The sequence below is a fragment of the Epinephelus fuscoguttatus genome, linkage group LG2 (genome assembly GCF_011397635.1).
Source record: "Epinephelus fuscoguttatus linkage group LG2, E.fuscoguttatus.final_Chr_v1".
Taxonomy (NCBI): Eukaryota; Metazoa; Chordata; class Actinopteri; order Perciformes; family Serranidae; genus Epinephelus; species Epinephelus fuscoguttatus.
The window spans coordinates 26,577,367-26,593,390 of NC_064753.1; the positions used below are offsets into that span (position 1 = coordinate 26,577,367).

At 39.6% G+C, this 16,024-nt stretch overlaps 1 protein-coding gene across 1 annotated transcript; it reads right to left on the reverse strand.

Annotated features, from left to right (window-relative positions):
- Window positions 1-3,004: 3,004 nt before the first annotated feature.
- On the reverse strand, window positions 3,005-13,497 carry sltm (SAFB-like, transcription modulator). Its single transcript, XM_049594259.1, has 20 exons — window positions 13,346-13,497; window positions 12,007-12,094; window positions 11,836-11,891; window positions 11,083-11,110; window positions 9,004-9,694; window positions 8,361-8,404; window positions 8,162-8,274; window positions 7,885-8,034; window positions 7,645-7,757; window positions 7,408-7,568; window positions 7,200-7,300; window positions 7,025-7,081; window positions 6,776-6,921; window positions 6,464-6,644; window positions 6,034-6,158; window positions 5,546-5,719; window positions 4,898-5,209; window positions 4,652-4,787; window positions 3,811-3,965; window positions 3,005-3,720 (listed from the first exon to the last, which is right to left on the reverse strand). The coding sequence occupies exons 1-20, from the start codon at window positions 13,478-13,480 to the stop codon at window positions 3,609-3,611; spliced, it is 3,078 nt and encodes a 1,025-aa protein (XP_049450216.1). The 5' UTR covers window positions 13,481-13,497; the 3' UTR covers window positions 3,005-3,608.
- Window positions 13,498-16,024: the final 2,527 nt, after the last annotated feature.

Genomic DNA, 16,024 nt, shown 5'->3' on the forward strand with positions numbered 1-16,024 from the left:
TTACAACGACACATAGCTGGATGTCATTTTAAAGGTCTAACAGGAGCAGTTTTTATACAAAGTATGGGAGATAATACATAGACGACACTGGTACTCGACACAATCAGCAAAAAACAATGGTGTAGGTGCACCCCTAATTCAGGTCATTATTTTTCCAGTCCACAGTCCTTCATTGACCCACACAACTTTTCACAAATATTCTCAAACTTTGACAAACAAAAAAAAAAAAGCGTAAAAGGCTGTTCGAGTGTCGTCATCTATGTAGCAGAGGGAAATGTTCATTCTTGTCGTACGAGACACACATCCAGAGTGCTGAACAATCTAAAGGGAGACATTTTCTTTAATGCAATATCAAACTTCCAGAATTTTACTTTGTGGTGCATGTATAGCGCGGATTGAGAAGTAAGCCAGAGTAAAATTTTCAACTACCCCAACTACCATTACTTCCACTGTACGGCCCATTGTGTTTATATTTCACATAAAAGCATACAAGTAAAAGGAAGGTGTTTGTGAATATGGGAGGTTACTCATTTGTGTTGATTTCAATGTTCATCTATTTACATAAATGACCAAATAATGTATGTAGCCTTTCACATCACAGTCACACAATGTATATGGTGATATATATATAACAAAATGCCTTATAGACGAGGGACATTCAACCTGATTAGAAGTACCAGGATAATAAAAGACTAAGATCAATAGTTGCCTTGCTGTCATTTGTAATAAGCCCTCATCACTTTGATGACAACCTGATATGAGTCTCACAAGAGCATGGGATTAAAGGGTAAATTCTGTATTTTCCAATGTGGATCCTATTTCCCATGTTTAGTGTCAAAGAGACTAATGAAAACAGTGATTTTTGAAACGGGTCTAGTATTGAAAGAGAACCCAGCTGCAATGTAATCCCTTCAGGCAACTGGCCACTGTCAATTTCTGTCCATTTAAAGTGCTTGGTTTTGTCACTGACAGGCTCACATTGTTATTCTCAGGATGCTTTCAGACCTAGAGTTGTTTCTTTGGTCTGAATCAGAACTAATTTTGTTACACAGTTGCATAATTGCCTAGAGTTTGTTCCTGTTCTCACGGCAGCATTTACAAGCGGACCAGATCAGATGCCTTGCACGAGAAAGCCGCTCTTCGTTGGTCAGAATTTCCATGTGGGAAAAATTCAGAAAGTAAACAAAACGAAGAGGAGTACACTTGCAAGATAAATGCGACACTTTCTAATGTCAAACTACGCAGGTTGATTTTAGCACTGCTCATCGTGTACTATATTGCCGTCATTGTTCATTTGAGTCAAACCATACAGTTTGAAAACGAAGTGCGGCTCCAACTAGAAAACGATGTTTTGATGCATTGGATGTGCTGAATGTGCATATTAAGGCAGTACAGGAGGAGGCGCACATTAATAATCCTCCAGGACTGTAACATGCTCATGTTTAACCCAAACAATGTGTCGTGACTGCAGTTGGTTGGGATCGAAGTCGGAACACGTTCTCACCACAAACGAACCGCACCAGAGTTGATTTGTAACCGAACTGAGACCACCTCTTCAGAAAGGTCTCGGTCTGGTTGTTTTAGTGCAAACCCGAGTGTGATTGCTGTGTTCACACCTGCCCAAATGAGCCGCACTTAGTGGGCAAAAGAACTTGAGTTCGATTGAACAGAACCAAACAGGGCAGGTGTGAAAGCGCCCTGAGTGTCTGACAACACTATGGTTAGGATCCCCACAGAAATATACCGTTTTGTTAAAGAGTAACATCATTTTTGTTTAACCACAAGCAGCCTCCAAATCAGTCGCTGAACACACCAGACTCCATTTAGATAAACAGTAATTTTAGCATGTATAGTCAGCATATTTTCACATCTAACTGGGTGGATCAAGAGTTTTATTTCAACTTAAGCAGAGTTGGTGAATGTTAAAACAGTGGAAAGACAGACGAGCATGTTTTTATGTCAGCATTATTTCGCTTCTGTTGACTTGGAAGGAGAAGTGATTTACGTTTATAAAATTACTGCTTTTTTAAATGGAGTCTGGTGGGTTTGACGATAGCAATTTTGGGGCTGTTTTTGGTTAAATAAAAAGGATCTTATTCTACAACAAAAAGCTCTATCTCTGTGGAGATCCTTTGTAAAATGCTGTCAGACACTAAGAAAAGTAATCTGAGCCTGTCAGTGACAAAACAAGCACTTTTAGTGGACGTAAATTGACAGTGCACAATTGCCCATTAACTTAAACTGCAGCCTGTTTCCCTGCTTGCTGTCCTCTTCCTAAATACTGGGTCAATTTAAAAAAAATGGTTGTTCCCATCAGTCACTTAGACACAAAAACATGTGAAAATAGGGTCCATGTTGAAAAAATACGTCACCCTTTAAGCATAAACTTAAGTGTCAACAATTGGGGTGGGGTCAATAAATCACATCAGTAAACTTTCATTGTGAGGGGAGACAATAAGGCTACAACAGCATGAGTCATTCTGCTCGAGTTTTGTGTAGTTTAATCAAGCTTTGTTGACCACTTCCGACATGTGCAGGTCCAACGATAAAGGACAAAAACACAACTTATCGGTTGTTATATTAATGAGTAAATAAAACTCAAATGTCTGAAAAAGCAATATGAAGGTTAAAGGTGATTGTTTAGTCGAATCTGACATGTTTGCTTCACTAAAGTATTAACCTTTTGTAGTTTTACTCAATGTGCAGATCTCATGCTGTCACTGCATTTTTCAGATTCTTTTATGAGCTGTCATCAAAGTACTTCCTGCTTCTATCACAGGCTTAATGACTTACACAGCATGTCCCAATATCATGTGATGTACAAAACCATATCCATTACAAATTCAGACTACAGGCTGTGGACTGACTGAGAAAACCACACTGTCAGAGCCATTACTTCACTGCCACGTGTAATTGAATTTGCAGTGTTTTTAGAATAACAATGACCAAATATAAAAACGATGCGTCCTATCAGCGACACCACTGAATGCTCTGCAGCAACAGATTTGAAAGTCAGTTTTTATTTTAGACACACAGGCCTGTATGTGTGGCCTGTGAGAGGTACTTTGCTACAATGCAGGCTAGTTTACAATTTGACATCGTTTTAGCAAATCCAACTACTCTTTACAAAACAGGACGTCCACACGAGCATGACTTCTCAAAAAAAAAAAAAAAAATTCCTGTTACGTGTTTCCTCTCAGAGAAACATCCAAATGAGTTAATCATCTGTGACACCCATGAGCTCTATAGTACACTAAAATAAGACCCATTACACAGGAGAACTGAGTGTGACACTAGGCTATTGAAAATGTACATACGACACTCAGAAGCTCATAACATCACTTAAAAACTTGTTACAAAGACCTAGGGCTGTACAGTATCTTCCTAAATACAAGTAAAACGTGTGCACGGGGTTGTTTAACAGTAACAGCAGAACTGTCAGGGAAAACCCCACACCGAGGTAAACACTTGTCTATACAAAATAAAATAGTGTCGTCAACCTCATGGCTACAAATGTGCCACCTGAAACAGCTGATTTTCTAATAATAAAGAGTTCACAAAAGTCTTCAAATTTTCAGGTGCCTTTTTGTGGCAGAATTTGGTTGCAGTTAGAACTGCCGCGGCGTTCCTTTGAAGGGTTTGAATCCTCCCACGTTTCCACCGCTGGACATGGAGTTGTTGGTGATCTGTACAATTCGGTTCATTCCAGATGAAGAGTGACTGCACACAGAGAGACAAAGACAAAGTTTAGCATGATTCATTTTCTCTGCTGTTCTATTGAGTCAACATTTGTTGGTATGTTTGGTATACCTGGACGGAGCCATCATGCTGCCCCGGCTGTCTCCCATTCTGCGATTGTCAGGGTAGCCCCCAGCCTGGGAGCTTGATCCACCATGCCACTCCTTCCTCATCCCCTGATCCCTGCTGTGACGTTCCACCACAACCTGGCGGCCAGAGCTGAAGGGCTGCAGAGAAAGAAGAGATGTTAAGTTAGGAGCCAGTCTTCTATGAATTGTTAAATGTGTGTGTTTGCTACACATTTTTACTGAAACTGTTTAAACACCAGTCGTACTAAAACATGACTAAAGTTACAAGTGAAAAACTAGGATCTTGCAGCTTATAGTTCATAAGATTCGACTAACATTTCATTAGTAAAACTGGCACAGTAATACTTTAAATTTCTACAGCTGAGTAGGGATCTGAGGATTATTTTTATTACAAGTTATGTTAATTAGATAAAAACAGAAAAGCAGCAGCTCCTCACATTTGAGAGACAGGATTTGTCTTTTATCAAAACAAAAATGACAAAGATCAAAGTTGAGGATAACTGCATTTCCGTAAATCAACTTAACATCAAACAATCAATTGCACATTTTGAGCTGGCTTCCTAATTTAATTTCAAGATTTAAGATAATCTTGAGACGTTTTGTTGTTGTTGTATTTTCACACCAGGGACCAAAGAAAAAAAACAAACAATAAAGGAAACTAAAATAGGAAATATTCACTGACGATTAAACTAAATCAAAAAAGTTTTGGATTTGGTATGGATAGGCTCATTAAGATAATCTATTTATCTATTATACAATCTATTTATTAGCACAAATAAATTGCATTTGGTGTGAAAAGACCTTCAGTCAGAAGGTAAGCTGACCTGGTCACTCATCACCATGGGTCTCCCATCTCGCTCATTAAAGCTGCTCCTTCCACGGCTGGCCGAGGCGCCTCCCCTCATAGATGGGCCTGGACCATCTCTGCCTGATCGCTCTGCACGCATGCGCATAGGTCCTCTGCTCAACCCAGCAAGAAATTTAAAAAAGAAAAACAAATTATCTTTCACTGACTGTGAGGGGAGAACAGTTAACTGATGATGCTTTGAGTTCAAAAACTGCATTTTTACCGCATATCTCCCTTATTGGTGTTCATGCCTCCATCGTTCTTCCATCCATGCCCTCCATCCCTGGGTGAGCGGTTGTGCGACATGCCGGGCATTGTGGCTCTGGCTCCCATAGGGCGGTCATGCATGGGCACGGGACGCCTCTCATCTCTGTCCCTGCGGTCGGTGTCCCGGAGCTCGGTGCGCGGTGGAGGAGGTGGCTCAGGTCTGCGGACTGTTTCGAAGCTCTTGGGGTAGCGCTCAAAGCCGGAGCTCTCTCGGTGAGGAGCAGGGCGACTCTTCTTTGGCTCGGGCTCACCATCAAACCGGTTACGTCTTGCAACAAAACAAAGACCAAAATGAGATTAGTGACATCACACAAAGTTCAATTAGCAAAAAGCAGCACAAAACAGAATCTGTTAGGGAAGGAACAAAGAGCCTAAAGTACTCTGGACTGACGGAGAACACAAGCAATAGCACAGATTCACAACTCAACATGAGCAATATCAGGATGCCTAATCTGAAGCATCTGAATGAAATTCAGACATCATTATTTCAAAATTTGGTCTTCCTATTTAAACATGTCAAAATGCCTTCTGTGAAAAAGGCTTCTTGCAACTAATAATGTTACCACAGTGAACTACTTCAACTCTTATAGTTCAACACTTGTACCTGTCATAGGTGTTGGGCTGCTCGGCAGCAGCCTCTGGAAAACGGCCCCTCTCTCGGGGAGAGAAGTTTGAAAAGCGGTTCTGCTGCCGGTTGTAGTTTGAGCCTTGGTTCATACGGACATCAGACTCAGACTGCATCTTCTTGTTGCCATTCCAGTAGGAATCGTCTCTCCGGCTGAAACATTGAATACAACCATACCTCGTGAGTAATGAGCTTGGATAGCTAAAGATTTATTCAATACTGTGGCAACATTTTCTATTTAAACACAACATTATGTTTGTTTAAAAATGGTTATAAAATGATTTAAATTACACCATGTCAAACTTCTCTTAGAGCCACTATAAGCAGCAAAACAAAACCATATGACTGCAATGAATGGAAACCATGACTATTGTTTTACACAGGCAACATTTGTCAAATAGATAAAATGCTATGCTTTCTAAGTTGGTGAACCTCTTAATGGACAAAAATTAAAATAGTGTATCTACCCGTGTTCCACTTCACGGCCCCTCTTGAGGTTGTTTCTCTTCTCCTGCTCATAACGGAGCTGCTCCTGCTGTCTACGCAGCTCCTCACGTTCACGTGCCAGGCGTTCTGCCTCTTTACGTCGTTCCTGAGAGAGGCAATATTAAAATGCAGATTAAAATTAATACTGGAGAGATGTAAATAATTTTATACAATTACAAACAGTAAGAAAAGCCAGGTGTTGAGTAGCTTTAACAACTTTTGAAAATTTTGGAGTTTTTAAAAATAAGTGGTAAATTACATGCCAACTAATTCCTGCTAATGTACACAACTGTTTATCCCCTGGACAGAAACTGTTTGACATAATCATTCATTCATTCCTGAGGTAAGCAGCTTTCCCAGAAGTCTGAAGATGTGACTGCGGGAAGGTGAATTTGTTTAAGCTCACTGTACCTGCTCTATACGGGCTCTTTCTCTCTCAAGCCTCTCTCTCTCCAAACGCTCCCTTTCCAGTTTTTGTCTTTCCATCTCAAGTCTCTGTCGTTCCCGGAGCAGGTTCTCCCGTTCTTCACGCTCCCGTAACAGGCGGACACGCTCACGTTCACGACGTTCTTGTTCAGCAATTTCACGCCGTCTTAAAACAAAAAATATCACTTGTATTAGAACTTTATGACTATAAATACACAATAATCAACAATAACCGTAATTAATTTGAAATTCAATAAATGTGTACGAATGTATGAACTGTGCATTATTCAACCCTACCTGCGCAACTCCACAGCTCTACGGACACGCTCCACACGAGCCACCCGTTCACGCATCCTCTGCTCCTTCATCTTCTCAAAAGGCAGGATGTCTTTGACTTCCCCCTTGTTGGCAAACGGTCGCGGCCTGTCTCTCATCATCTCTAACTGAAGGGGAAAATACAATTTAAGTTTAAAAACGAGCTCAAAAGATAATGCATGTTAAAAGCAAATATAAAACTGTATGTCCATAACATCAAGAACTTTATACCTCTTCGGGAGGAATCAACCATTTTGGCCGCCTTTGAACATTCATGTTGACAAAGGGCTGGGGGGAGGAAAAAAAAAATACCAAAAGGAATCTTATTATATATCCTCAGATGACAAACTTTAAATAAGCTTTAAATCTATGATTAAACTTAATCAAATAGAAATAAAGGTCTTACTTTGTCAAAATACCTTCCCCTTCTGAAAGGTCTCATTTTGCCAAAATTCGAATCTCCTTTGGGATGATGTATCCCCGCCATTTTGCCTGGGCTCTTTGCCCCTAGAAAAAAAAAGGACAATAGGAATAATCAGAGAGAACAGATGTATGCTTATTGATTAACTCAATAAGATTATCTAAATAAGACATAAAGACGAATAAAAACGTACTCCCATGCTTTCTGTCATCTTTCTTTGCAGAATCTTGCCCCGAGTTGGATGAAACTGATTCTGAATTTCCGCTTCTGGCCTCCTGCTTCTTGGATAAATCTTTGTCCTTTTCAGACAGTTTATCCGACTTCTTGTCCTCTTTTTTGTAAGATGGCTGTGCTCTACATGCAAAGAGAACAAAATATTAAATGTGCTTTCAATCAGAGGATTAACTTTTCAACTTCTTCTGTCACCCACTTGTTAGTCTGTTTTATCCCGGTGGAAGTGCGTTTGTCACTTGATTTGCTGGAACTCGCTTTGTCCTCTGCTTCCTTCTTTGAGCTCTCCTTTTTGAAGGGATCATTTTTGGCCTAAAAATCAGCAGCAGTGAAATATGAATGACACAGGCTCACAATTTTTCCATGAATACAGAGGGCAGCATTAGAACAATCAAGGTTTCCAGAACCATTTTGACTCTACATCTGCTTCCCAACTTACCCTTTCAACATATATCTGCTGTCCATGAAGCTCTGTACAGTCGATATGGGAGACGCACCGTGTCACCTCTGTACTGGAGGACATTGTCACCAAGCCATAACACTTTGAACCAGGACTGCGAGCATTTGTAACCACCTTGGCGCTTAGAACCTGTTGGCAACAAATTTCTGTCAACATTTTTCTACGACACTAAACAACGTTATGGCGATAGTTTCAGAAATATTCAAAATAAACAACAACTATCTCTAAAAATAGATAAACTGCACTTGTTTTTTACCTTCCCATATTTGCCAAACAGGTTCTTCAGATCAGCTGCTTTTGTGTTCGAAGACAGGCCGCTCACCCATATGTTACGAGAAGAGCTGCTGTTGCTGCTACTGCTGACGACTCCTGATAAAGATGTCGGCAGTCATTGGGTATGAAAATACTGCATCCCTAGGTTTCAAATTTCTAAGAGCATTTAACATAATTCTTACCCTTTTCATCTTTTGTAGCTTTTCCATCTCTGTCTCTTGAAGAGCTACAAAGCAAACGTTGCAACAACAAACAGGGGAAATGAGTGAAGGTAAATAAAACCCAGTGTAAAGTGATACGCATTCATCTAGTGGAATAAAACACCACATTTTGTACTTCTCAGGACAAAAAAAAAAATCCTGTGGGCAAGGCGTGGATCTGAACCAATGTCTCAAAGGCTTCATTGCTTTTCCAGTGGTGAGATGGGTCAGGTTGTCAGCCAATTTATTCCCTGGACCAATGAAATCTTCAGAGGTTTGTTCAACTTCACAGCGAATCATTTGACCAAAAAGGAAAAAAAAAATAACCACTGCCATCACGGGGACTAATGCTCTTTTAGAATGCCTTGTGCAGAAACTGGAAATGGCTTTAAAACTGCCGGAAAGATCAAAGTAACAAAATAAGAGATGTTTTCTCAGCTCCTGGTTAATGTCACAATTAAACCAACTTCAAAAAAAATAAATCAAAGTAGTAAATGGCAGGATTAGGTACATCAGTGAACATTTCCCTTATGGCAAAAAAAAATCTTGAGGCTACCCACAATGTTGCGTTCTTAGTGAGCTGGACTTGGTAGTAGTATCAAAGAACTGACATAGAAAGACAAACCTCTTTGCTTGACCTGATGCCCCAGTAGTGGAGGGGCCTTTCTTCCCAGAATCCTTGTCTTTGTCTCCTGTTTCAGCTTTTTTCTGGGCCTCTCTGCCGTCTTTCTTCGTGGGCTCACCCCTGGATCCATCATCTTTCTTACCATCTTTGTGGCCCTCGGTCTCTTCCGCTTTCATGTCATCATCTGGGCCCGTCTCAGCAGAGGCCTCTGGCTCATCAGTGCCCTTCTCGGCCTCTGGATCTGGAAGTTTCACATGTTTACCTGTTTCCAAGAGATCATCACCATCAACATCTAGGGTGATGGCGTCTTCATTTTGGATTGAGACCGACAGGTGATCGTCCTCAGCTTCTTTGGGGGAATTCATGGCTTCAGCCTCCATCTCAGCCAGATCGGCCTCCCCCTCTGGCTCAGCCTCCCCACCCATCTCTGGGTCGGCGTCCTCATCCACCTCTGGCTCAGCGTCTGCATCGACCTCTGGCTCAGCGTCTGCATCGACCTCTGGCTCAGCATCCACCTCAGGGTCAGCCTCCGCATCCACCTCTGGCTCAGGCTCTGAATCAGCCTCTGCCGCCACAGCTTCTGACTCTGGCTCAGCCTCAGCCAGGGCGTCAGCCTCAGGCTCAGCGAGGCTGTCCTCACAGGGTGCAGGCTTAGAATTTTCACGAGTACCATCATCTGTATCAGTTACATCTGAGGGATTTAACAAGGATAAACATGGCAAAACACAACTTTTAACATTGACATGTCGCATGTTACTTGACCTAAAAAGTAGAATAGAAAGCACATTTAGTGTTAATGGTCATCGAGGGCGTAGACACCACAGGAAGACACAAAACACACACTCTTCACTGAAAACGGGGGATGATTCAGTGCTCTTCATTTCTTGACACATGTAAAGTATTTGAGTCATGATTCACACTGAACGTGCAATCCCAGATGCTTCCTGTAGTGTGGCAGATCTCCAGGTGGGAATCTTGTAGCAAAGTTCAAACGAGGAGGAACAACTCATCAGTTCATCTGTCAGTCTTTTTCCATTATGCAAAATGCATCCCCAACTGATCAGTCCATGGAACGTCATCTTAATTATAGGAAATCTTCAATTCCCTCAATATTTCTTCAATAGTCAATATCATCAATGTCTTATCAGCAGATTTCAGAGCACTCTGAAAAATTATTTTTCATCAGCGAGTCCAACCAGCTGTAATGTGTCCAGTCAACTGTACACATCCGTGTACAAAAAGCGTGTCCTTTTGGTGGCAACAGTCTGCCCTTCCAGTCTCAGGCCATGCTGTATGTCAGATCTCTTCAGTGCACGCATCATGCTGGGGCTGCAATCGGCCGGAAGGATTATGTGCCAGTTTCGATGGATGTCGTCTGCAAAGAATGTATGAAGTCTCTTGATCATTCACTTGCCTCCTGAATTGAGGTCTCTGCATCTTTGTTAAATGTTTGGAGGGATCTAGCATTCCTTGAGCTACCCAAATCTCATCCTCATCCACAGGCTGTCTCACTTGACAAAACCTGTAATAAGGTGTGTTATTCATGTGGCAAAGGCAGCAAAGTATTCAGACCTGCACAGGTCACTTGTCTGTCCACCAATGTTGTCGATCAAAATGTCAACAGGTAAGTGCAACGATCCTCAAGTGCTACAAGTTGTTGCTTCATCCGATTCACTGGACATAATAAAATATCAGCTTGTTTGTGAGCCTTCACTCTGTTTCCCTGGGGAATGTAGGAAGTTGAATGCCAGAGCAACAGAAATCCAGACGCAAAGAGAACTTCTCTGTAAAATATTTTGAGTAATCCACGAAAATGTGGTGACTGAGTCAAGGCAACCCACATCCAATGATTCATGTGTACCAATTACAAAAAGCTCGAGTAGGTCTTCAGAAATGTCTTCATTAAACACATCCTTGGTGCTCTTTTTAGCACATTGTGACCTAGATAGTGCAGAAGCATGAAACACCACTAGATGTGGTTTTGCATTCTAACAGGAGTTTCTTGTCATCATACATTTAAACTGTAAAGAAGAAACAACCTTGCTTTAGCATTGGTCATTAGTGCGCCAGCATACATACCTTTTTCTGACTCATACTCTTCAGTTTCCTAAAAAAGAAAACAGTGAGATGAGCTGCCAAATATTTCAAAACAATAGGTGCAGCAACAAAAAGTTGTTATAATTGTACAGAAATAACAAATAACTGTCGTATTTAAGTTTTTTTCCTATTAAGTAAACGCTTCTATAATATGAATCCATGAAGCATCAATCAAATCTCACAAGAGATAGTGCTTTTAGAGGTTCTAATTTCTATCAGACAACTACAAGATGTTGCTTAAAACTAAAAGAAGACAAATACACTGGCTATGAGTTTTCACAATAGTTTTACACAATCGCAATTAAGAAGTTTGAGCCAGTGTGAATAAAGTTTGTGGGTTTGAATTCAGTTCTTAAATGGGACTGAGAAAGGGCTGAACTAACCTGTAACAACTTCGTAAACAATATTTTCAAGCATGGTAAGTGTAACAAGTATCTTACTGCTTTGTTCATACATCCTTTTTGCATTTTTCAGACGATGACTTCCAAACTTTTAAATAAATTCAATTTTGGCTTTAATACAAACCATTTAAAAAGGTTTTCATTATGGTGATCAGGTTCACACTCTGGTTCAAAACAATTAGCGCTAAGAGTTTATGCACAAGAACACTAAAAAGGACATTAGACAAAATGACATTAGATGTCATTTTAATGATCACTGTGGGGGCCAAAGATAAAAAAAAAGGGACTAACTCATGAACAACATTTATGCAACAGAAATGTATGCCACAGTCACCTTGGAAAACACATCCTCTTCCCCAGTGGTGTCCGCATCTGAATCCACTTTCTTCCCTGAAAGGTGAAATATAGAAAAAATTAAAAACCTACATGAAAACTAAAAATAGAACAGAACATACGAACTCACTTTGCCTGCCCGTCTCACTGATTAAATCAAAAGCAAAATTACCTTTGGCTTTCCCACTTTTCCGAGCTGATGAGTCAGCTGAAAGTGGGACTTGAATGTTTTCTGCATCACCATCTTCATCCTGAAGAGCCTTAAAAAAGATTTAATAAAAACAGTTTAAAATATTTTCACCAAACACATAGTATATCCTTGTTGTTCCAGTTTCATCCATCACCAGTTGTCTAGTTAAATGAAAACGCATGCACCTGTTAAAACAGAATAACCTGTGTCTTAGTTATGATAAAAGATTAAAAAATAAATCCAATTAGTGTGAACCTAGGCCATGTTTGCCTTGTTTGTTGTTTCATCACATCACTTTTGAGAAGTGATGACCGAGTGTGTTGTTTTATGCTTCGTGGGACAGTATTCAGGTCCAGACTGTCAGTGATTAAGGCTGCATAGTCCTGGTTTACAGACTATAGATGAAGGCTCTTACTTTGCCTTCTTTTTACTCTACCCAGAGTACATTAGCAGAAATATTTTTTATTATTTCTGACTCAAAACTGTGTTGTTTCTGTCTTCTCATGAGGCAGCCGCAGCAAAACATGATTATATATCATAACGGGAACGTGGAATACTTTGAGGTTTCAGGTGGGTTCAAATCAAAAAGACAGGCATGGTGTAAAATCTAATATTCTCTATATAAATCGCTATTACATATACAATCATTCTTAGATGTGGAATTATTATTATACATTTTAACTCTTGTCTTCCCAAAATTAAATGAACATATTGGCCATAATCTTGTGGTCCTACTACAGATGTCTAGTTTTAGTCAATCATGTATGTAACCTTAAATTGTTGAAAAACTGAACTAATCGATTTAGAGTCAATAAAATGAAATTTGATATTTAAGATCCAATATAATGTTATAACTATTTTTAACCCCAAAATATAACCAATCTAATTTCAAAACACAGATCTGATCTTAGTTGTGAACTAACTTGACATAGCATCCCTGTTGTTTCGGGGCATAGGGAGCCTACAGAGGCCTTCCATGTCTGTTTTGCTCCCGTTCATTTAACGTTACAGAATCATGTTCTCTCGCTTATCACACTAGCTCGAGTAGCTAACACTTCACTTTTTCCAACAGGTGTAACGTTAGCGTTATGAGTACAGGGTAAGCAGTTGACCCAGGGTATAGTTAATTAAAGCTAAATACAACCAGCGGGTATTTCGACAGTTAAACTGACCACAGTAAACACCACACAGATATTTAACAGATAACCTAGCAGCAAACACAACCGTCACAACGCTAGCTGACGTTAGCATTAGCAACTCGGCAACGCATTTCCCAGCTCGGTCACCCCTCCTTGCAAGTATTTGCTTCCTTTTAAGTTACCTGTCTCAGTCTTGCAACAAGAACGCTCTTTACACCAGAAGTGTCCAAATTCCTTCGTTTGAGCTCGGATTTAAGATCAACAACTCTTAATTCGGATATTTTCTTCGACTCCGTGGAAATGGCACCCGTCGCCATTTTACCTCAAGATTATAGATTTTAGCGCACGCGCAGATCTAATTTTGCCCAGCTTCTTCTTCGTTGTCTTTATTTGTCGTCACTAAATGATGCATCGCCACCTACTGTGGTGGGGGAGCCAGTGGATTAGTAAATGAAATCAAATCTGTGTCCCATAACATATTTCAGGAACAAAATCGTTCAACCAAATTACAGAGTGGTAAATCCAGCACCTTGTATCCAACACAGTTGCAGAGTTTTTAATTTAATTTGAGTAGTTTGCAGAAGAAGCCTAATTGAGCACAGTAAATTTGCCATTGCAAAAAAAGCACTGATGCGGGCATTGTTATTTATGATGTGGAATAAAGCCTAATCCTTAGCAAAGTATTGACAATGTACAGGTCAAAGTACATTTTTATTCACCCACATGTCACTGCACACATTTAGGCCTACCCAGCTGTTGATTTTACAAAGACCATATTCAGCTGCTTTTCTTGTTGGTCTCAAAAGACTTTTAGGCTCTCCATTTAATCCAGACCCAATCCTAAACTTGTCTCACCAGCCCCAGATACTTGTTGGGTGTAAATCTACTGTTCCACACTACAGTATATGCAAATCTTGCTTTATGATGCCCTGCACCTGTACTTTGCCAATCTTTTGTTTTATAAAAGACTACTTGTCCTGACTCTGTACCCATCTCCAAGCTACATATATACTTGTACATTTGGTTAAACCTACACCTTTTAGACAGATTAGCTGTCCTCTTTCTCGCTGTCATTTTAATTAAAGCAGATCAGCAGTATATTTTCTTCTCTTCTGATGAGACGGAAGCAAGCTCCTAATATTTTCTTCAACTCCATGTCAGCTGTGAAATCTGCACTACAGTTCTCTGATCAAGATTGAGGCACACATTAGGTCAATGATGAATTCAGTAATATCTCCAATATGCAAGCTATTAAGATAATAAAATGTCATTACTCTTTGGATAATATAATGCAACATAAAGCGTATGCCTCACTTATTTTGAATCATGCACGAGGGACTAAAGGTGACAATATAGAATAACCTGGTATTGCGGTAAAGCCTTATCAGAGACACAAATCCATTTTATTCCATAATTTAACTCTTACATATGAGCTGCAACCCCAATAAATGTCACACCAAATATGGCTGTGTTATATAGGCTATGAATAATAAGGATTATTTATTATTCTCACTGCCAGAATTTGCTTTTCTTTATCTAGGGTAAAATGGGACAAATAAGATTTTACATCTTGAGCTATTTACATATTAGCAGCCAGTCACCAAACATTTTATTGCATTGTAAGCACAAATGTTCTTTACATGAAACAATAATTTTTATTGGTCTGTGGTAACTAGGATGGGCAGAGCAAAAATTAAAACATCCATTGGTCCCAGAATTTCCAAGAGAAGCTGTGTGGCATGTTAAATTTCACATTTTGGTGATAAGAAAGCTGCAGCTAACATAAGGGTATAACAACAAAAATGGCTGTATGATGTTGCATTTTATTAAATGTTTGACTTAAAATTAAAATATTATCACAATACACTTAACTTTTTATGGGATAAGGGTTTTGAGTGAGTACTTAATGCATTTAGGTAAAATGGGAAAATCAAAATTAAGCTCAAATGGGATGGATTTTTTTTTTAAGTGAAACCAGCATGTTTTTAGGCTACTCTGTGCCATAACTCACAAGTTATGAAACTATGTGATTTTTCTTTTGTTTTTTTGTCACCTGAAAAATATTTAAGATGATGCTGTGAGACCATGGCAGAAAAGTCTTTTTTAATGAATAGCCACAGATTGCATTAATAATTTAATGAATTAATGACTGAACTGATAAATGGATTCAACCATTAAAAACTTAAACAAACACAACTCTCTCATTTTACCTGAACATGTTATTGTAGTGAAGTAGATGTCCTTGATGTGTTTGAGGGTCCAAAGTTTCTAAATTATTTTACTTAGCAACATATTTCCTTGGTAGAAAAATAGCAGAGAGCTTGATTAAGCTCTAAAAGTAACACTCAGAGTAGTCCTCAGTTTTAGGTGGTTTTCTTGGTAATCTACCATAAAGTGTCACACATATTACCTGACTTCACTCTACATATCTGTTGTCACAGATTGAAAACTCGTATGTTTAGACTACACCTTAGCCCATTAAAAACAACTCTATCTCCATCTCTTGCTGTCTGTGGATGTAGCATTTTAAGCAAGTCATACTGGTCATCATATTTGATGAAGGTGATGTAGCCTGCATGATTCTTGCAATTTTGTGGTTAGATACATGTGATGTAATAATGTAAGCTTTCTGATAGATCTGCCTGTCATTCTCTGTATCACATTACCCTCTGATTATTAGTATGAGTACACTGGATTAAAACGTCATTTCTATGACAATAATTTGTGCAATTAAGCACTCTTGGTGTTCATGTACTGGGGTTTCATGAAGGGTTTTCCACACGTCTGACCTATATCCGCTAGTGGGCGCTGTGGTATTTGGAATGGAGGATTAAGGAAGGTGCAAAACAATGATGCAAGGA

Coding starts and splice junctions, on each gene's coding strand:
- sltm (XM_049594259.1), bottom strand. CDS start 13,480: ATGGCGACGGGTGCCATTTCCACGGAGTCGAAGAAAATATCCGAATTA. Junction 12,095..13,345: donor TTGTTGCAAGACTGAGACAG/GTAACTTAAAAG, acceptor ATCTTTTTTAAG/GCTCTTCAGGATGAAGATGG. Junction 11,111..11,835: donor AAGAGGATGTGTTTTCCAAG/GTGACTGTGGCA, acceptor TTTCTTTTTTAG/GAAACTGAAGAGTATGAGTC.